This window comes from Nannospalax galili, unplaced genomic scaffold (assembly GCF_000622305.1).
Source record: "Nannospalax galili isolate Female #2095 unplaced genomic scaffold, S.galili_v1.0 scaffold475, whole genome shotgun sequence".
Lineage (NCBI taxonomy): Eukaryota > Metazoa > Chordata > Mammalia > Rodentia > Spalacidae > Nannospalax > Nannospalax galili.
The window spans coordinates 2,613,893-2,636,404 of record NW_008339435.1 but is presented as its reverse complement, the minus strand read 5'-3'; the positions used below and the strand labels follow the sequence as shown (position 1 = coordinate 2,636,404).

General features: G+C 38.9%; 2 protein-coding genes across 7 annotated transcripts in view; both read left to right on the top strand.

The window, feature by feature from the left end:
- The window catches only part of Ptpn22 (protein tyrosine phosphatase non-receptor type 22), a 61,531-nt gene extending 46,977 nt beyond the window's left edge, over positions 1-14,554 (top strand). For 5 of the 6 annotated variants that reach the window (XM_029564006.1, XM_008833980.3, XM_029564005.1 and 2 more), the window contains 5 exons: positions 4,403-4,480; positions 5,086-5,201; positions 6,648-6,678; positions 10,730-10,807; positions 14,274-14,554. In XM_029564006.1, coding sequence (XP_029419866.1) covers positions 4,403-4,480; positions 5,086-5,201; positions 6,648-6,678; positions 10,730-10,807; positions 14,274-14,338 — 368 coding nt within the window. In that variant the 3' untranslated portion in view covers positions 14,339-14,554. The remainder of the gene's footprint in view (positions 1-4,402; positions 4,481-5,085; positions 5,202-6,647; positions 6,679-10,729; positions 10,808-14,273) is intronic. The other variant, XM_029564007.1, reaches the window with a different exon arrangement.
- A 2,538-nt stretch (positions 14,555-17,092) lies between these two features.
- The window catches only part of Rsbn1 (round spermatid basic protein 1), a 64,182-nt gene continuing 58,762 nt past the window's right edge, over positions 17,093-22,512 (top strand). Inside the window, exon 1 of the mRNA XM_008833979.3 lies at positions 17,093-18,110. Coding sequence (XP_008832201.1) covers positions 17,405-18,110 — 706 coding nt within the window. The 5' untranslated portion in view covers positions 17,093-17,404. The remainder of the gene's footprint in view (positions 18,111-22,512) is intronic.

The following is a 22,512-nucleotide window of genomic DNA, read 5'->3' as shown; positions in this document are numbered from 1 at the left end:
ATATAATGATATATATATATATTTCTCAAAAGGAAATGCACCAATAGCCAACAGGGATAAAATGTCCAGTTGCAGTAGTCATCAAGGAAATACAAGCGAAAATCACAGGGAGATGTAATCCCACTCCACTAAGAATGGCTATTATCAAAAACCAGATAGGAGCCTGCAAGATGGTTCAGCAGGTGAAAACACTTACCATACAGGCCTGGCAACCAGAGTTTGATCCCCAGAACCTACATAAACATGGAATGAGAGAACTGACTCCCCAAAGTTGTCCTCTGTTCTCCACATACACACAGTGGCATGCAACACCCCCCAATAATAATTAATAAAATAAATCTTTAAAAAATAACAAATGTCTTCAAGAATGTGGTGAAAAGGCAACTCTTGACACTGTTAGTAGAGAGGTTGGTAAAGATGTAAGTTAATGCAACCATTGTTGAAAACAATATAGAGGCTGGGTGTGGTTATGTGTGCCTGTCATCCTGGTACTCAGTAGTATTGAGGTTGTATTGGTTACTTTTTTCATTGCTCTGACAAAAGCAACTTAAGGGAGGAAGGGTTCATTTGGGGTTAGTTTGAGGTTTCAGTTCATCGTGATGGGGAAAGCATGGCAGCAGGAGCGTGTTCACGGTGAGGAAGCAGAAAGACATGAATACTAGTGTTTAACTTGAATTTTCCTTTTTATTCAGTCTAGGACTACTACCCAGGGTTGGGCCTTCCTACCTCAGTCTAGAAACTTCCTCACAGAGATGCCCAGAGATTTGTTTCTATGGTGATTCTAATTCTCATCAAATTGATAATAAAGATTAAATATCACAATTCTACCCTTTGTCAACTTGGCACCTAAACATCATTTTTAATCCAAATCTTCTACTCTGTGTCCCCACAGACTCAGTCATCTCATAATGCAAAATATATTTTGTACAACCTCAAAAATCCCAGTCTTTTACAGTTCCAACACTGTTCAAAAGTGTAAGTTCAGAGTCTTTTCTGAGACAAAGGCAAATCTCTTATGAGTGTCTATAAAATTAAAATATATACTTCCAAATACACAATAACAAAGAATAAACATGTTCATTTCAAAATGGAGCATAATAAGAATAGGATAAAATCAAGATGGAAACTCAGCAGGGCAAACACCAAATCCAGCCACTCCATGTCCAGCATATGGAGCTCATGATAGAGTCATCTGGGCTCCAAAAGGCTTGGGTAGCCCTTCCTTCCAGCTCAGCCACCTGCAACACACATGGTCTCTCTCTTGGTCAAGCACCACCCTGTATATGCAGCTTTCCCCAGCAGACCTTCCATCATCCTGGCATCTCCAACATTCTGGAGTCTCCATTGCAACTTGGGCTTATTCATCACAGTTTCACACAGTGGCCTCTCAGAGCCTCCTTCAAGGACTCTGGCCTCAGCAACTCTCTGGAACCATGGCCCAAAACTCAGTACCCCCTCAATTTCACATCTTTCTGTCCACAACACTAGTACCACATGAACAATGCTGCTAAGTTCTGCTGCCAGCTTGGGATGATGCCTGGCCTCATTGGAGCACAGCTGCATCCATCTGTGAACGTTTTCCAGTGACCCCAGGAAAACATTTCCTTAGATAGTTGCTTTTGAGCGGTGAACCTCTCCCTGCATTTTCAGTTTAGGCTCTCTCTTTTTTTTTTAATGAATTTGCATTTCACAAGATGGGGGGCCTTTGATGAGTGGGGTCTTGCCCTTGGGTACCTTTCTATTGTCCCAGTCTCTCTCTCTCTCTCTCTCTCTCTCTCTCTGTCTCTCTCTCTCTCTCTTGCTCTCTCTCTCTCTGCAAGTGTATGCAGAGGCCATGAAACTATGAGCCAAAATAAGATTTTCCTGCCTCTGCCTCTGCCTCCTGAGTGCTGATATTAAAAGCATGCATCACCATGCCCAGCTTACTCTTTCTCCCTTAAAAAAAAAAGAAAGAAAAGGAAAAGCAAGCAAGTAGATTACTGGTTAGTGGTTGCCAGGAGTTAGGGGAAAAAGGGAGTAGGGATAGATTACTTAATGGGTATAGAGTTTTCTTTCACAGTGATGAAAACTGATCTGGAATTAGATAATGGTGATGGTTGTGCAATACCATGAATGCCCTGTTACTAATGGCAAATCTTATGTGTATTTTATCATACACCCAAAGCTAGGCAGAGGAACTCATTGACTTAATACTGTAAATAACAGGCAATGTAGATTCTTCATCTGGGGACTCAGGGTGGAATGGTATTTTAGGAAAATTCCTGCCAAGATAATGCTAACAGCTTTACTTCTCAGAGTATTTCCTAACAGCAAACTGGAAGGTGATAAACTACTTCAAAGCATTAGCAAGTATTTATTAAATGCCTATTGTATTAGATACTGGAGAAAAGTACTATAAAGTAAGACCAAGAAAACTTGCTTCATAGGTGAACTAACTTTATAGTCTAAAATACCTATGACCAGGGCTGGTAAGATGGCTCAGAAGGTAAAAGCACTTGCCTTGCAAGCCTCATGACCTGAGTTCAGTTCTCGGAACCCCTATAAAAATCTCTGTATGTTGGGCTAGCAAGATGCAGTGGGTGCTTCCTGCGAAGCCTGACAACTTGAGTTCAATCCCTGGGACCCACATGGTAGGAGAAAATTGGTTTCATTAAGTCCTCTGACTGCCACATGCACACCATGGTATGTGCATGCCCATACACATTCACACATGTACAAACAAGATAAATGTAAACAAAATTTTTTAATCCAGATTTGGTGGCATCACATCTGTTATCCCAGCCCTCCTACAACAAGATAGGGAGTAGAGGTGGGAGAATCACCTGCAAACTCTGGGTCCAGCTAGCTTGGACTATGAAGCACAGAGGAAACAAGAGAGATCCTGTTTCAACAAGGCAGAAAAAAGAACTGACTCCTGAAAAGTTGTCTTCTAACCTCCACACACACACCATGACACCTTTGTGCCAGTACACGCCCCACCCCCTGAAACACACACACAAATACCTGTGAGCAATGACAGTTGAAATTCCAATGTTTAATTGCATTTTCATTTCCAAAAGGTGCTAACATACTCTAAAAAATACTCAGCACTGTATGATAAGAGGCTTATGTCTCTAGAAGACAAAATGTATTTTTAGGAGTTTACATCATGGAAAAATAGCTCCATTATTTAAAATTCTTTATTGTGAAAAATTTCAAATACATATTTTAGTCTACCACAGGAGGATTATTACATCAATAATAAGATAATAGTTCTCTAATAGTATCTGATATCTAGACTACATTATTTTCTCCAATTGTCTCAAAAATGTCTTTTTCTACTTGGCTTACTTAAATTTGGAATCAAATAAAATCTACACATTGCATTTTTGATTCTTAAGTCTCTTAAAATTGGTAATAGTCCTTTATCTTTTGGAATTTTGTTATATTATTTGTTGAAGACAGTGGATCATTAGTCCTAAAGACCAATTCTAAATTTAATCAGTTGTATTCTCATGGTTGAAACATGTTCCTCTATCTCCTAAAATTTTTTGCAAAATTAAGTTAGATTTAGAACCTTAGTAAAATTTATTATAATTTCTTTGGAATAATACACCTGTAAGTGAGTTATATGGTATTGGTTTATTTGTTTTTTTTTTTTTGTTGTTGTTGTTGTTGTTTTTTGAGACAGGGACTCCCAGGACCCCTGACTAGCCTGGAACTCACTACATAGAACAATCTCACAGAGATCCACCTCTCTCTACCTCCCAAGTGCTGAGATTTAGGAATGTACCACCATGCCCGGATCTAGCTATAAGTTTTTGATGAATCATAGGCTCTTTGGTTAACAAGCCAGAAGGACCAAACTCTTGAAGTCATTGTTCAGATAACTTTAAATTTGATAGTTGTGATGTTTAGTGTTAGTTGTCAACTTGACAGATCTGGAATTACAAAGGAGACAAGTGTCCAGGCCCACCTGTGAGCGATTGTTTAGATTTGGCTAACCTTTGGGCATGCCTATGAATGCTTATCTTGATTAGGGTAAAGTGGGGAGACCCACTCTGATAGTGGGCAGCACTGTCCCCTGGGATTAGGCCCTGGATTGAATGAAAAAGGAGAAAGCCCTCCACATACCAGCATTCACCACTCTGCTTCCTGACTGGATATAATGAGCTTGAGCCTGTGCCAACAGGAGTCCCCCATGATGATGGACTGTACCCTCAGACTGTGAACCAAAACAGGTCCTTTCTCCCTTAAGTTGCTTTTGTAGGGTATTTTATCAAAGCAACAGGAAAAGAAACTAATACAGTGGTTGCAGGTTAAAATGAACTAGCTGCAAAAATTATACATATCCAAAAAGGGTCCTGGCATGATTTTTAACTGGTTGATTTCTTTGCTCTGTTGTATGCTTTTCTTTTTTCAGATCTACAAGAGGATTGTTCTCCCCCACCTCCACTCCCAGAAAGAACGCTGGAGTCCTTCTTTCTTGCTGATGAGGACTGTAAGTCAGCAGGACTGTCCAAAAAATAAAATGTTAAAGAGTTAAAAATAAACTGATTGTGATAGCACACACCTATAATCTCAGCAGGAGATTATTTTAGGAGGTGGAAGCAAGAGGATCAGGAGTTCAAGGTCATCCTTAGCTACAAAGTGAGTTTGAGGACAGACTGGACTATGTGAGTCCCTGTCTCTGTAAAGCAAAAACAAGGCCAGGTGTGGTGGTGGAAGCCTTTAATCCCAACACTTGGGAGGCAGAGGCAGGCAGCTCACTGTGCATTCCAGGCCAGTCTGGACTACACTGTGAGACCCTGTCTCCAAACAAAAAAACAAACAAACAAACAAACAGACAAACAAACAAACCCAAAGTTAACAATAAAGTAAGACCTACATGGAAAGGTACAAAGAATGATTAAGTAAGATTAAAGTGTCCATAACATATTTGAAAATTTAAAGACGACAACATATAATGAAAATAATGCCTAATCAGGCCAAGAATTACTGAATCTACACCTATATTTAATCCATGTGAATAAGAAACTGTATAACAAAACACTTTTTCTTAAACACTTTCTCTCTCTCTCTTTCTCTCTCTATTTTTTGGTTAAGGTATGCAGGCCCAACCCATAGAAACTTATTCCACTAGCTGTCCAGAAACCACGGAAAGCTCAACATCTTCTAAACAAACATTGAAGACTCCTGGAAAAAGTTTCGCAAGGAGTAAGGTAAAGGAAACTGGAAATTAAGAAAACATTCCACATTTTCCTTACAAGTTTTCCCTCCACAGCATTAAGACTGAAATTAGATTAAGCATCTTTACTAAACTGAGTTTTTATCTCACACAATCAATGAATAGAAAGAAGCTAAAAGGAAGAAAACAAATACTACATTAAGAACTTACTTCTTATGGCTGATTTATAAATGTAAAAGAATTTAATAAAACTGCTAACTTGCTTATTCCTGGAAGTAGACAAACTGATTCCAAAGTTCATATTGGGAGGGACAATAATAGCCAGAAAACTGAAAGGAAGAAAAAAAAATGCGACAAGTGAGAGTGGCCTTAACAGATAAATGGGGTAAAGTTGTAGTAATCACAATGCTGTCTTAGTGTATGGAAATAAACGTGTACCAAGAGCCTAGAAGAGAATGAAGGAATGTACAGAAATAGGTACACATATATGCAGGAATTTAGTATTTGATGGTGCATCTCAAATAAAGGGTTAAAGATGTATGGTTTAATAATTGTTGGAGAGCTGAGGGTGTAGCTCAGTTAGAAGAGTGCTTGCCTAACATGCCTGAAGCTGTGGATTCAGTCCCTATTACCATATAAAACCAGGTGTGGTGATGCACATTTGTAATCTCCAAGTCCTAGCACTCAGGAGGTAGAGTCAGGAGAATCAGAAGTTCAAGGTTAACCTGGGATACATGAGACCCTGTCTCAAAGAAATCATTGTTGGACTAAATAGTTAACTATGTAGAAAACAATAGTATCTACAAATCACATCTACATCAGGATAAAGTCTAGATGACTAAAATATTTAAACACCAAACACAACACATACACATAAAAATACTAGACAACTTACAAGAGTGTTAAACTTGCAGAGATTTTGTAATTCTGGAGTATGACTGCCCTTACAAGTATGACTAACAGTCCAGAAGCAAAAAAATATATATTCCATTAAATAAAACAGAAAAGTTCTTAAAACTGAAAGACAAGGAACAAATTGGAGAGGAAAATATCTGCAACTGGTACCATAAATAGAAGGGTATTTGTTTACTATACAAGAATGTTTAGAAATTTGTAGGAAACAGTAACTCTAAAGTAAAAATGGGCAAAAAATACATGACTCACAAACAGAAGCAAACTTCAGAAGCCTCTGTGGGTTCTGGAATTTCTGGTAAAGGGAGAGAAGCAGGAGCCCCATCTTTCTGCCAGCACTTTGAAAGAATTATTTATAAATATGTACTATGATACTTATATTGTTGGTAAAAGCAAAGATAGAATCAAGTGGAGATTTGGTTGAATTAAGATACGAGATGAAACAATGTGCATTTTCATGGTTATTTTTAAGGAAAGTAATCCCTTTGAGTTTGTATTTCTATTTAATTGAAATATTTTGAGTTATATAGGAAAAATATTAACTTTTTCCCTTTCCTCACTTTTGTAGAGTTTGAGAATTTTCCAAAATATGAAAAAAAGTAAGTTTCTTTGTACTTACTTTTTAGGATGTATATATGTTTTACAATTACATAATTTTTCTTGGTATACTCACCCTCTGAAAAATTAACAATATCATTCCTAAACATAATTTCATAAGCATCCTATGGATCAGAACAGTCACCCCTAGACCTTGACTTTGCAGGGTTCCACAGTACTAACATTGGGTAGGGAGTAAGGGAACAAGAAGGTTTCTGTTTATAGATAGAACAATAATTAGTATGATGTTTGGCATTTTCTACTCATAATAAGATCCTTAGATATAAATGTATTGAAAACTCATAACAATCTAACCTTAGATATATTTTATTTGAAAACAGTCACAGCAAGGCATATTGTGAAATAATTGTGTTGATTTAATGAAATAAGCAGAACACTGACACATTTCCATTTTTATCAAGTATTACTAGCAGTAAGAGTCTGTTGCTTACTCTTTTGCTATATTGTAATGAAAATAAAAACCCACAGATTCTGGGGCTGGAGAGATGGCTCAGCGGTTAAGAGCAGTGACTGCTCTTGCAGAGGACCTGGGTTGGATTCCCAGCACCCACATGGTGGCTACGAACCATCCTTAACTCCAGTTCCAGGGGACTCTGAAGCCCTCTTCTGACCTCCACAGCATTGCATGACATGGGTGCACTCACATACATGCAGGCAGTACACTCATACACATTAAAAAAAAAAAAAACCCATGGGTTCTTTAAACTTTTGGAAATTCTCTTAGGCACGTTATTTACAAAGTAAATGATATGTCTCATAAAGTGATCTATTTGTTTAGTCATGAAGGACTGAATGGTTTATAATACTCTGGCAGTAGAGAAAGGACAATGAACACTGAGAAAACCTTTTTTGAAAACATATATACTTTGAGGCTAGAGAGATGGCTCAGCAGTTAAGAACACTGGTTGCTCTTACAGAAGACCTGGGTTTGAATCCCAGCACCCACATGATAAATGCTATTAAAGAAAACAAAAGAGCAGTTATGAATTTTTTTAATTAAGGTGAGGCTGGAAAGACGGCAGAGGAATAGTTACATTCTTATTGGTCATGCTAAGTAAAATTTATTCTAAGTGCAATGAGAAACCATAAAAAGGGTTCTAGGCAGAGATGTTACATGCCCTGTTTTATCCTGGCTGCTGTATAGGGAATGGATTATAGGTGACAGGAGTGGGAGTTGTAAACTCTGATGACCAATAACAACTTTTAGTGGGAAAATTTTAAAATAAATTTTACTATTATTACTGTATGTGTGCATGATGTAGGAGAGGCACTTGCCACGATGTGCATATGAAGATCAGAAGACAACTTTGTGGCGTTGATTCTCTCCTTCCACCTTTACACGGGTTCCAGGGCTCAAACTCTGGTTCTCAGCCTTACACAGCAAGTGCCTTTATCAGCTGAGCCATCTTGCTGGCCCTAGTGGGAAATGGCTCAGCAGTTAAGAGCACAAGCTGTTCTTGCAGAAGACCCAGGTTTGAATCCCAGCACCCACATGGCAGCTGACAACTGTCTGTAACTCCAGTTTCAGGGGCTCCAACAGCCTCTTCTGTCCTCCATGGCCATTGCACAACACAGGTGCACTTACCTACATGTAGGCAATACATGCATACACATAAAATAAAAAAAAATACTATAGTTGCAAGTGGCAGAAACCCCAATTTAGGCTGACTTGAGCAGAATGTATTGTCTTGTAACCAAGAGTTCAAATGATATAATCAGATCCAACCTCTCATTCCACATTGCTCAGTTTTGTTTCATTTGTGTGCGTGCGTGCGTGCGTGTGTGTGTGTGTGTGTGTGTGTGTGTGTGTGTGTGTGTTCAGAGGTTTATGTCAGGCATCTTTCTCAATTGCTTCACCACCCTATTTTTTTTGGAGCGGGGGGGGGTCTTTTTGAGACAGGGTCTCCCTATAGCCCCAGCTGGCCTGGAACTCACTATGTAGAGCAGGCTGGCCTTGAACTCACAGAGATCTGCCTGCCTCTGCCTCCCAAGTGCTGGGACTACAGGTGTGCACTACCATGCCAGGCTCACCACCTTATTTCTTGAAGCAGGATCTCTCATTCAACCTGGAGTTCACTGATTGGCTAGACTGGCTTGCCAGTAAGCCTCAAGGATCCTCGGGTCTTCCCTTCCCAGTGCTAGGATTACTACTGCCATGCTTTGTATGTGGGTATTGGGGAATCCTGATCTAGTCTTCATGCTTACATAGCAAGCACTTTACTGAATGAGCCATCTCTGTAGTCCCAGCTATGTTTTATAAGCTTACTCACGGGTAGATTTTGACCATGTATTTTCAGGCTTATGATGAAAATAGATTAGCTTTTTCCTGGATGCATCAGCAGTCTGATGACTAGTGCAAATTGGCCAAGTGTTGGTCTGGTTCATTTGCTCATGCCTGAACCAATTCTTAGCAATATATTCAATGCTCCAATCAGGCAGGATAATGTATCTTATTTTTAGCCATTGTTTCATATAGACACTAATTATTAATGAGATCAGGCCTATACATCTGATATGACTATGCCAATGTACCAAAAATGAAAATAAGCCCACATTATTAATCATTTCATTAACCTACAAGTAGAAATACTCCACTTGATGTGGGAAAACTTGGAGAGTATGGAAAGGAAATTTTAAGTTGTATTATGTGGAAAATACATGTTAGGCAAGCAGCATAAAAATAATGAGACAAGTCATCTGCAAAATATCAGTTCCCTATGAAATACATGTGTCAAATCTTTGCCTCCTTTAAAAAAAAAAAGCCCCCTTGGGACAATTGTTTTCTTTCTGAGAAATACAATTCACAGCTCACTTGTAGAGATTATTAACATCTACTACACTTCCTCTTGTTCATCCATTTTTGTATTCATGTCTATTCTCTGTGCCTAGCCTAGTGTTGGGCATGTAGTAGTTAGCAAGAATGTATTTAATTGGATATGATTGAAATCTACTATGTCCTCTAGTCATTCATACTCAATTTCCTGCCGAAGGGAGAGACATTTCTAACACCCTGATGTTACATGCACATGTGCAGTTCTTATAATAGTGCATTTTGAAACGTTGAGAACAAAAAAAGAGAATATTCAATAATTTCTCTTATGTTGTTTTTCATAAAGTTTATATAAACTTGAAAGTATCTTTATACATGTAAGACCATACACACGTAAAATGTGGCCCAAGTTTTATAGGATTCTTTTCAGAACTGGACAGAAACTGATATATGTATTAAGGTGTTAGGAAAGAAAATACATTTTTAGGTCTACAGATAAGTAACTAAAATAGAAAACTAAGCAGCAGACCTGCTTGGTTCTTCGAAAGTGAAGAAAGAAGTTTAGGACTAAAAGATAACATAAGAAAAATCATAGCTCACTGTGGATGAATGTAGAGATTTGGAGGTGTACTGTAACTGGTCAGAGGACAAAGATCAAATCCAAAGTCAAATGTGAGCCCCAAAGAGTAGTGGGTTCATGATATGTTATTACTTTGGCAGTTTTCTTTAGTGTTGGGTTTTGCTAGATAATCTGTTTGCAAACAAAAGAATCCTTGCTGGGCATGGGCATGACAGCTCAGACCTATCATTCTAGTATTTAGGAGGCTGAGACAGCAAGACTATCACAATTTCAAGACTAGCCTGGGCTACATAGTAAGTTCAGGCCTATAGAGTGAGACCTTTTTAAGAAAAGGAAAGAAAAACTATAATGCCAACTCATGTTTGAACATTTTTGTTTGTTTGTTTTTTGGTCTTTTTGAGACAGGGCTTCCCTCTAACGCCAGCTGGCCTGGAACTCACAATGTAGACCAGGCTGACCTTGAACTTACAGAGATCTGCCTGCCTCTGCCTCCCAAGTGCTGGGATTAAAGGTGTGCTCCACCATGCTCAGCTTGTTTGAACCTCTTTAACATGGGACACTGACATATTTATTCAGAGTATTAATTATTCTGGGGGATATATTTAATTTTGGTAATTATGTAATCAAATAGTAATCTAAATCTGTCTTTACTGTTTCTTACCTATTTTTCCTCTGATTATAGATATCTGTAATTCTTCCTCACCAAGCAAGCCTGCAGAATGTGTTCAGTCAAAAAATTCTAGCTCCTTTCTGAATTTTGGTATGTGAATGATTCTATAGCCATTAAAAATGTATGTATAAATTACTTATAGTGTAACAGATACAATTTTAAGTATGTTTTACAGTAGCACATATAGGTTCTTACATTTATATTTATATTGTTTTCCATGTTTATCTTTTTACCCCTTTAACTTCAGATAACTTTTTTTTTGGTCTTTTTGAGACAGGGTCTCCTGGAACTTCTTACTATGTAGACTAGGCTGGCCTGGATCTCTCAAGAGCTCTGCCTGCCTCTGCCTCCTGAGTGCTGGGATTAAAGGTGTACACACCATGTCCAGCTCCTTAGCTAACTTTTAACATTTCAGATAGGATTGAGTTGTTTAATGCATGTGGAAAATAAAGTGAGGAAACCAAATTATTAAGGTAGCATGTAGCAAATAAATATGACTAGCCAAATGAAAAAATTTAAATACTGTTATATGTTCACATATAAAGCAAAAGTATTAAAACTATGTGATAGGGCTGGAGAGATGGCTCAGTGATTAAGAGTACTGACTGCTCTTGCAGAGGACCTGGGTTTGATTCTAGGCACCCACATCGTGGCTGTGAACCATCCTTAACTCCAGTCCCAGGGGACTGACCTCCATGACAATGCACGACTTCTGACCTCCATGGCATTGCACGACACAGGTGCACTCACATACATGCAGGCAATACACTCATACACATAAAATAATAAAAATAATAAATAAAATAAAAACCAAAAATATGTGATTAAAAACATCAGCAATTATTTTTGTTTCCTAATCATATATAACTCATTCAGCTGTAGGAGATGAAGCACAATTCTGAGTTTAAAGAAACTGCTTTTCCATTTGACCCTACACATAAGCTGTTACTTAAAATGCCTTTATTTTACTTTTAGAATTCTGTTTTTCCATAGGACATATTTTTATGATAGTAAAGTAATATGTATACAATAATTTTGCAAGAAATATAGCAATTAATATGGGATATTATTTAAAAAATTACTATTAATGAAAAAGCAGACACTTGAAAGGTTCTGGGAGATTCCAAGAGTCTCTTGATAACATTTTGAGACTGCTCAAGGGCATCATCCTTACCTAGATAGTCAAAGTTTGGCTGCCATAGCATTCCTATTACAGGTGGTGGGCAGAGGGAGGCTTGGAGGAGGCATTAGCCTGGAAGTGGCAGCATCATGTCAGCTCACACTCCCTTCAAGAATGTTTTGATATTAATGAAATTAACTTAGATACAACTAAATTGTAGGAGAGATTGGAAAATGTAACACTGGTAGACAGACATATGTAAAATTGCCCAAATGTAATTTTATTTCAGAGGAAGAAGCAGAGAACAGGGCAGCAGTCTCTGCCATTCTAGTCCTCATCTCAATTAGAGAAAAAGTGCACTAGAATTCTCTATCTCTTTAGCCATACATTTTGGTTTGAACCTATTAACTCTTAAGACTTCAATTATCATTATTAAAATTTAAGATTTGTATGAGATTATTTTAAAATATTCATATGGAACATTGTATAAACTGAAGAAAAGCACCTGACTTTGCTTTGGTCACAGTGTTTTTTACTTCCTTCTTTTCTTTAAATCACTGATACACTTGAGTAACTTAGGGTCCATCTAACTTTACATTGCTTGTAACTCAATAATGACCAGAAAATCTTAGCTGCCTCCATGTTACTTTTGCTCAGTATGCCTGGATTTCAATAGTTTATGTACTTGTAAAGCATCATTCATTTTTTTCTTTGCTCCCTTTAATAATGGCAATATAAATTGTAATGATATGTTACGTAAAAACATTTAAGCTGCCTGTGATAGTGCACACCTGTAATCCCAGCACTTGGAAGCCTGAGCAGAAGGATCATGAGCTCAAAGCCAGCTTGGGCCACAGAGGGAGATCCCGTATCAAAGATTATTTTCCCCCTATTTTGAAAGAAAAAACTTGTAGTTCAAGCTTGTTTTTCCTAAACTGACCCATATGCAGAAAACAGTGACTCACAGCTAATCTAATGTATTGGGAATTGACCAGTAATGTGATCAAATATAGGCATTCCTGAAATTTTAGTAGTAGTCATATAACATGACGACACTTCTATTCCCAGTGCACTTCAGGTATCTATACTGGTGAGATGACTTTGATGTGTAATAATTAAAATTTTCTTGATTTTTATTTTATGTGTATGAGTGTTTTGTCTGCATGTATGTAAGTGTACCACATGTGTGTAATATCCACAGAGTCCAGAAGAGGGTGTAGGATCCCATGGAACTAAAGTTACAGTGGTTAGCCACCATGTGAGTGCTGGGAACTGAACTTCAGTTCTCTGCAAGAACAACCAGTGCTTTAAACTGCTAAGCCAGCTCTCCAGCCGAAAGTGTAACTATTTAATGAAGTATTTTTCCTCCTAGCTTCTTATCAGAGGAATAAAATGTATGTGAACCAGGCTATGCACACCTCCCTCTAACTTTTAAAATCACTGCAGTTAATAAATATTAGAGGTTTTTTTCAGAAGCTCTTTCATATATAATATACATACTCCTGATTGTGGAATTACAGGTATTTGCCACTATACCTGACCTGGTTTAGTTGTTTTTGTTTTAGATTCAAATTAGGAATACATATAAGCAGTTAGTAGGTAAGATGAGAAATTAAAGTTTTAGAGTTTTAGGAATATCTTTTGAGTTTTCCATTTTCTGTTCTCCCTCTGTTTTAAACCTCTCATTTTTCAATTTAAGGCACTAAAGTTGCTAAGTGTAAAATACCTTGAAAATCTACCACAATCAAGGAAAAAGAAAGTCATATATCACTGGTGCAAAGAATGAAAAGCCTAAAAGATTAAAAAAAACATAGCCTTTATTATATGTGAAATTTTTCCTTATTCCTCTTTGTGAGGCAAGGGAGGTGAGTTTGAGGAAGAAAAATAAAATTATTTAATAACTATTTTTTCAGGATTATTTTATTTTCCTAAATGTTTGAAATATAATCTCTTACCAAACCTGGGGATTTTTGGGATTGTATAGAAATATAAAACTATATTTAATACAATATCGTGCAAGTAATAATGCTTATTTTTGTGAAACTGAAATTTGTTTTGTGATGAGTGGTGGGTGAAGAAAAAACAGATAAATGTTATTATATGCTCAGCGATTAAAGGCTATTATAACCAGGGTCATTCATTCAGTTATTATCATTACTTAATCTGTAAGTGCTCCAAATTTAAAATATTAGTATAATTTGAGCTGGAGTTCTGGCTCAGTGGCAGAACACTTGCCTAGCATATACAAGGTCCTGGGTTGAATCCCCAACATAGTAAAAAAAAACATTAGTATTCTACTATCATTTAAACTTTAAGGCCTTTATAGTCTTTTACTAAATTTATCAAATAGGGTGCCTAATCTTTTGAAAATAATTCATATATCTGCATTTCTATGTAAAAATATCTGTTTTCATCTAATTTAACTTCTGTTTCCAGGTTTTGGAAATCGTTTTTCAAAACCCAAAGGACCAAGGAACCCACCACCAACATGGAATATTTAATACAACTCTGGATTTATAAAAATATAGACTGTAGATATGCTTGCAAATAAAACCGCTAGAATATTGCTTCTATAATAAATGTTGCATTGTCATAGTATCAACAATAAAGATAATTGGTGTTAATACTTTTAAAGGAAAGCAATATGTGGGGAAAATGCCAGCAACTTTGTATTTTCATATTGTTTACATTTGGTTGGAAATGGCAAATAAAATTTATCACTTGAGTTTATATTTTAAAATGGATTTTTCAGGACTGGAGAAATGGCTCAGCAGGTAAGAGCACTGATTGTTTTTGCAGATGACCTGGGTTCAATTCCCAGCACATCATGGCTAACAACCATCAGTAACTCCAGTTCCTGGGGAATCTGATGCCCTCTTCTCACCTCCACAAGCATTGCATGACATAGGTGCAGTTACATACATGCAGGCAATACACTCATACACATAAAGTAAAAATATTTAAAAAATGAATTTTTCATTTTTGGAAGTTACTCTACTTTCTACATAAATATAAATTTGTTTTTGTTTTGAGATGATGTCTTCCTGTGTTAGTCTTGGACCCCTGAAGTGATCATCTTGCTTGTGAAGAGCTGGGACTGTAAGTGTACACAACCAAGCCATGTAAATTTCCATAGGTTTCTGAGAATATGATCCCAACTAAATTTCTACATTATCTTAACTAGAAACAAAATTTTTGAGACAGAGTTTTGCTTTGTAGCCCAGGCTGGCCTCAAACTAATGATCCACCTGCTTTTAAATGGAGTATACCTCTAAATGCTGGAGTATACCTCTAAATGCAGTATATCTCATACATCTTTCCAAATGTAGAAGAGATAACATGTGAAAATAATGACAGCAACTATATTCCATATGTTTTTTATATGTAGGTTTTTAGAAAACAAAGATTTTTATTTATGTGTATATGTGTGTGCCTCCATTAAGTTTTAACAAGTTATTCATCAAGTTATTCATTTACCAATTCTAGGAAAATAATCAGCAAAAGTTATTTTTTGGTAGCATTTTTACATTATTTTAAATTCCTTTTTTTTTTTGGTCTTTTTGAGACAGGGTCTCCCTATAGACCAGTGGAACGCTCATGTAGACCAGGCTGGCCTCACCTCGAACTCACAAATTAAATTCTTTTCTTGATAGCGTTTTATTCATGTAAAAGGCCCTAAGGCCCTACATAAACGTGTAATTTATGTCCATAACTGTTAAGGTTCAGATAGCCCTGCCCCCTTATCAACAGGATCTCAAGGACTTCTCATCTCTTGAGAAAAGGGAAGCCGCTCCCCCCCACAACTTTAAAAGAAAAAAAATCTTCTTGCCTTCTGCAGGAAGCAGAAACCTCCCTTTTTAAAAGACCCCAGCTCATGACCCAGGCAGACATTTTCCCTGCCTGGAAGGGAATCTGTCCCATGTGTTCCTTTGCTAATAAACTCTGCTTTCTCCTGATCAACCCTATTCGTCATACGGCTACTTTTTATCTATCAATAATCATTTAGAGATACTAGTCCTTATTTTTTCTTTGACAGGGTCTCCTCTGTATGTAGGCCAGACTGACCTTCTGGCCTTGAACTCAGAGATGCATCCGCCTGCCTCCCGAGTGTTGGGATTAGAGGCTTGTACCACCACGCCATTTAACATCTTTTTATTTAAAACGTTACAACCTAGCATCAGTATTAACATCGTTTGCTCTTTAGCACTTTTCATTAGAAAACCTAATGCTAGGGTAAACTGAGTGATATTTGCTTATCGTAATACAATGTATACTCCATTTGTGCACACACACGTTTTTGAGACAGGGTCTCCCTGTAGCCCCAGCTGGCCTAGAACTTGCTATGTAGACCAGACTGGCCTCAAGCTCAGAGATCTGCCTGCCTCTGCCTCCTTCGTGCTGGGATTAAAGGCCTGTGTCAACCAGGCCAGGCTTTCGACAACCTACAACTTTATTGCAGTTGAATTCACTTAGTTTGAGCAATCTTACTCTCTTCTTGGAACTAGTGGTATCAAACCATAGTGATTTTATATTCTTAGTACATCACTGTAAACAATTACTTCCAAATTATCTTTCTCAAGGACAAAATACATTAGAATTCTAGGTAAAAGCTAAAGTAACGAAACTCTGAATGAATTTCTGAACAATAGCCATCTCCCTGGCGAACAGTGACGATTTTATTTTTTTTGGTTTTGAGACAGGGTGGGTCCCCAGTAGACTCAGCTGGTCTGGAACTCGCTATGTAGACCTGGCTGGCCTTGAACGCAGAGATCCGCCTGTCTCTGGTGGGATTAAAAGCGTGAGCCACCAACGCCCGGTTTAGAGCGATGATTTTTGAAGCGGTATCTGGTTGAGAACGCTTTTAATATTTGCAAATTATACCTTATGGCTTGAAAAAAAATGATCATTTTGAATATGGCTTTCTAGCTGTAGCTATATGTTAAAAATAAATGCTGGCTTCTACTTTTCCACGTTACAGGGAAATATGGCTCGGTGCGAGGTAGGGCCGCACTCAGGAGGCTCCTGGGCAGTTCTTGCACCTGCTTTGCACCAGTAACTGTAACCATAGCAATGCCCCTGAAAATGCTTCACAAAAAAATTTTCCCCCAAATAGCAGTCCTACTATATTTTACAGCAAAACCATTATTTCCATATTGCTGATTCTTTTCTAGTCGTTTGTCAAGGGCTGGAGATTCTTTTACCTCACAAAGGTTATGAGAAATATGAAATTTAAAAGTCACTATGGAGACCACCTACTCCGTGTTACGGTGACGAAGGAACGCAGAAAGAGGACAGCCTGGACACACTACCAGACTCCGAAAGCTATTAACATTGTTTGGGCCGTTAAGGCAGTTGGCGGCAAATCGCCGACCCGCGGCGGTTGCGTCGCAGCCTGAAGCGTGCCACGGAGCACGCTCCTTCTCCGCTCCTCCAGTCAGAAAGCCCGGCAACGCGGCGGGGCGCGGCAGGACTACAACTCCCAGGAGGCTTTGCGCGGTCAGGGCGCTTTACAATAGAAGCTCGGTCGAAGAGGCCGGCGGAGAGTTGCCGGAACTGCTGCTTCCGGCATGTTCAGCTCAGAGAGAAGAACGGCGGACAAGTGGAGGGTGAGGGAGAGACTTCAGTGCCCAGCGGGCCCTGCGCAGGCAGCGCTTGCGCGATGCGCGGACGGGGGGGCGGTCGGGCCATTTAAATGTGTGTTTGTGGGTGAAATGGCTGCGCAGGTCGGAGCGGTGCGCGTAGTACGGGCGGTGGCGGCGCAGGAGGAGCCGGACAAAGACGGGAAGGAGAAGCCCCATGTTGGGGTCTCGCCGCGGGGAGTGAAGCGGCAGCGCCGCGGGAGCAGCGGGGGGTCTCAGGAGAAGCGGGGGCGGCCGAGCCAGGACCCCCCTCTCGCTCCCCCTCATCGGCGGCGTCGCAGCCGCCAACATCCCGGGCCGCTGCCGCCCAGCAGTGCCTCCCCGAGCGTCCCGGGCCCTGTGGAGCCTCTGCTCCTGCCGCCTCCGCCGCCACCGTCGCTGGCGCCCGCCGGGCCCGCTGTCGCCGCCGCACTCCCGGCCCCCGGCACCTCGGCCCTCTTCACCTTCTCGCCGCTGACGGTGAGCGCGGCCGGGCCCAAGCATAAGGGCCACAAGGAGCGGCATAAGCACCATCACCACCGCGGCTCCGATGGAGACCTGGCCGCCGGCGTCCCGGGCGAGCTCAAGCACAAGGACAAGCAGGAAAACGGAGAGAGGAGCGGAGGGGCGCCTCTGCTGAAGGCCCCCAAAAGAGGTGAGAGCAGGCAGACCGCCCGGGCTCGGGCTGGGTCCCGGTGCCCTCAGGCCGCCCCTCTCCCCAGAGCCCACTGGGGTGGACTCCGGCTTTCAGATGGTTGCACAGTTTGACCTACTTGAGGCTCCTCTTTCAGCCGGAGCTGTCAGTTTCCAACCCCTTTCCCAGTCCCCGGAGCCTCGTAACGTTTATTTTCAAATTCGGCAGGGTTTCCGCGCCGCGCGGTGCTTGGCATCGGATTAGTAGGTGGGGTACTAAAACCTCCCGAAGAAAGACGTGACATTGAAGGGCCCTTTCCTGGAAATGTGGTTTTTCCTAGCCTCAGCACCAAAATAGTCACAGGTTTGATTCTGGGCTCTGAGTTTGAATTTTCCCAGAGGTTACACAACTGATTGCTTGTCTAAGCTTTCAGCAAGGTTAAAAAAAAAAATCAAAGTTTGTGGTATTTCTTTTATCTAGACGAGACAAAATTTGTTTTAAATTTTTATATTGGCCCTTTTAATTCTTAGTATAGTATGCTAATGGGCCGAGGAAGGTTTTTTTGAATCTTAGAAAGTAGGCCAACAGTCTGAAGAGAGGGACGTGTGCAAGGAGGATGTGGATGCAGATTCCAGTTGCCTTTTATTCTGTCGAGCACAGTTGGAGAATCTTTGTAATTCCAGGAGCCCTTAAAAATATTTAACCCAGAAAACATAGAGCTAAGTGTGGTTTCTAGAGAAATTAGGTTGGCCCAAATCGATGTCTTCTCTTGCCAAATACCTGTAGCACTTATTTATATTCTTTGTGGAAGAAATGAGGTATGCTTTTGGTTTATGTCATGTTTATATTTTGTATATGACATTTTTAATTCGTTGGATCTCCTCAATAACATTTTATGTGTCTTAACAACTGGGCCATTTCAGTTATTACATGTCTTTCAGTCTAAAGTTTTGGGAGTCTTGCAATCTTCCCATGCATTTGGTCTTAGTGCTAACCATCTTTTGTGGTTAGCTGCAAATACTAAGTTTACACTGGACAGAATTGTGTCTTTTTTCCTTTGGGCATTGAGAGGACATCCTCAGGAGTAGAATGCTGGTAAGCTCACAGGGATGCCAGTCTTCAATATGCAATGACCTCGCATATTGGAATATTTTATTTTTTACCTTTATTTTCCATCCTCTCTGGTGTGTGTCCATACAGTGCTACAGGGAATCTTAGTAGGCATTTGTTTTAAATTTGTGTTGTAGAAGACACCAGGTAGGGTCCAAGTAGTGAAGAGACTCACTGAAATTAAGTCACAGTACTGAAGAGGAAATTGAAAAAAAATAGTTTTAAATAAATTGTTGGAGTAGATCCCAGATTCTTGAATCCCAGTACAAGCTTTATCTCCAGTGTGCCTGATTTTACTTTCCCTTGCCACTTTTCCCCCTCCTTTGCCTGTCTTTTCCCTGTGCCTTGACATTATAGTGGGAGTAAACTGACATCAAGGATCTCTGACTTAGTCCCCTTCTGTGGTGGATGGTGACACTGACGTGTGTAATAATTTACAGTATACTTCCCTGAACGTTGTAGTCTCCCTTTTTAAAATCACAATCAAATCCCTAATATGGATGCATAGAATTTTCTCAGATGGTACAAATGTTCTTTATCTGTATTGTCCAATATGGTAACCATATGTGGCACTTAATCAGACTTGTAATGTGGCTAGTGTGACTGAGAAACTGAAATTTTAAATTTATAACAGGTTGTATGTGGCTAGTGGTTACTGCATTGGACGACACAGCTCTGAATATTTGTAGTTTGTCAGTTCAGGGAAGAATGGCTTAGAGATTATTGGATTACATACCCAGACTGTATTCTGGGGGAAATAGGTCTCCCTGATTAGAAACATTTGGGAAAAACTGTACTGTAGTAGTCTAAGTATCTGACATGCTCTGGCATTTTAAGAGTTTGAAAAACAGGTGCGGTAGCACATGCCTTTAGTCCCAGCACTTGGGAGGCAGAGGCAGATGGATGATCTCTGTGCGTTCAAGGCCAGCCTGGTCTACAAAGTGAGTTCCAGGCCAGCTGGGGCTTTAATGTCATTTAGGCCAAGCTTTTGCATAGTTGGACCAATAGTTCTTAAAAATCCCTGATATGTTTAGTTTTGTTACCCTTGTTCAGGAAGCATGGCTCTGGAAATAAATTATGGTGCCACTACCTACCAGGAGCAAATTGATCTCTCTTTAACTCCATTTTCCTGTTTGTAAAATGGGTGTGTGGTATTCATTTATGTGGTTTTATAGGGATTAAGTGGGGGCAATGTATGGAAGGCTTGGCTCATGGCAGGCAGTTAAAAATGGCATTTATTTTTACTATAATTGGTCCTTGAAACAACTCTTAAGATTAATAAGGAGATTAGATTGTTGTTATTTACAGAAGTGTGTCTTCCCTTGGCTTATCCTCACCTTTTTGGGAACTTTCAATACTTTGAAATAATGATAGATTTGTGAAAAATTGCAAAATATATCAGAGAGGTTCTTATCCTTGTCCACTTTACTACAGTGGTTAAATCTTACATAACTACTGTATAATACCACCACCAGGAAATTGATGTGTGTGTGTGTGTGTGTGTGTGTGTGTTTCCTGTGCCATTTTAACACATGTAAATTAATGGAGCCACCACTGTAATCAGGATACAAAATTATTCCAACTCCAGAAAGATCTCCCTTGTGCTATCCCTTTATAGCATTAGGCACTCTTTCCCCACATTTCCTACCATCTCTAAACCCTAACAACCACTAATCTGCTTCCATTATTATAATTTTGTTATTTGAGAATATTATATAGATGGACTCTTTTGAAGTTGACTTCTTTTACTCAGCATGTGGGTGAGATATGAGATAAATTTGTCAACAGTTCTCACCTTTTCATTGCTGAACAGTACTCTTAGCAGGGGTGTGCCATGATCTCCTCTTGAAAGACATTTTGATTTCTAGTTTAGGGCTATTTTGAATAAAGCTTCCTGTTTAGGTTTTTGTTTGGAATCAAATTATCATTTCTTTGGGGGAATGTGCTTGTTAGGTCATATGGTAAGTATGTGTTTAGGGTTTAAATATTTGTTTTCTTTTTTTAAAATATTTTATTTATTATTTTTATTATTTTATGTGTAGGAGTGTATTGCCTGCATGTATGTGAGCGCACCTGCAATGCCCTGGAGGTCAGAAGAGGGCTTCAGATTCCCCTGGAACTGGTGTTAAGGGCAGTTTGTAGCCGCCATGTGGGTGCTGGGAATCGAACCCAGGTCCTCTGCAAGAGCAGTCAGTGCTCTTAACCACTGAACCATCTCTCCAGCCCCAATATTTGTTTTCTTTTACTGTGTCACCATACTACTTTAGAGTGTGCTGTTTTACATTTTCATTAGTGATTTATAATTAGATTTTTTAAAAAACATTTTGTAGGTCCTCATCAGTAAAATTTATTTCTTAGCATCTTTTGCCCATTTTCAAGTCAGATTGCTTATTTTAAAAATTATTTTAAGAATTCTTTGTTGAAAATTATTTGTGTAGTATAGGTGCAAGTCCTTTATTGACTGAATGATTTGTAGATACTTTCTTCTGGTCTATTGGTGGCCTTTCCATCATCTTAAGATTTTTCATGTAGCAAAATTATGTTTTGTTAAGTTTCATTTCTTGACATTTTTCTTTAATGAGTCATTTTTACTGTTATTTTTTTCCCTTAAAGTTTTTACTTTTTAAAAATTAATTTATTTTATGTGCTTGATTGTTTTGCCTGCATGTATGTATGTAAGTGTACCTATGTTGTACAGTGTCCTTGGAAGCAATAAGATAGCATCGGATCCCCTGGAACTGGAGTTATGAATGGTTGTTAGCTGCCATGTTGGGTGCTGGGAACCAAGCCCAGGCCCTCTGCAAGAGCAGCCAGTGTTCTTAACTGCTGAGCCATCTCTCCAGCCCATCTTAAAGTTTTTTTTTAATTTTAATTTTTTTTCTTTTTTATATTATTTATTTAATAAACATAATTAGAAGAAACATTTCATTACAACAGCATTGACACATTCAATAACAATTTCCAGAGATAAGATACATCTCTTTCAAAATTGGCTGTAAATTTTTAGGTTTACAGTTGAATTAATAGAGTTATACAATATTGAACTCAGTATAAACCCTATAAGACATAAAATTGAATGATATTTTACCCTTTAAAAAATATCTCCATTTCATTTTAAAATATGCTGTTTCATACAGAAAAACTCATTTTTAATGCAACTAACACTCAGATGTTTGCACATGAGTCTCTAATCTCTATATATCTTATTATTACTAGTCACAGTCAATTACTTTTTTTAAAAAAATTATTTAATAGCCACATGATTAGAAGCATTTCATTACAGCATTAACATATTCAATAACAATTTCCAGAG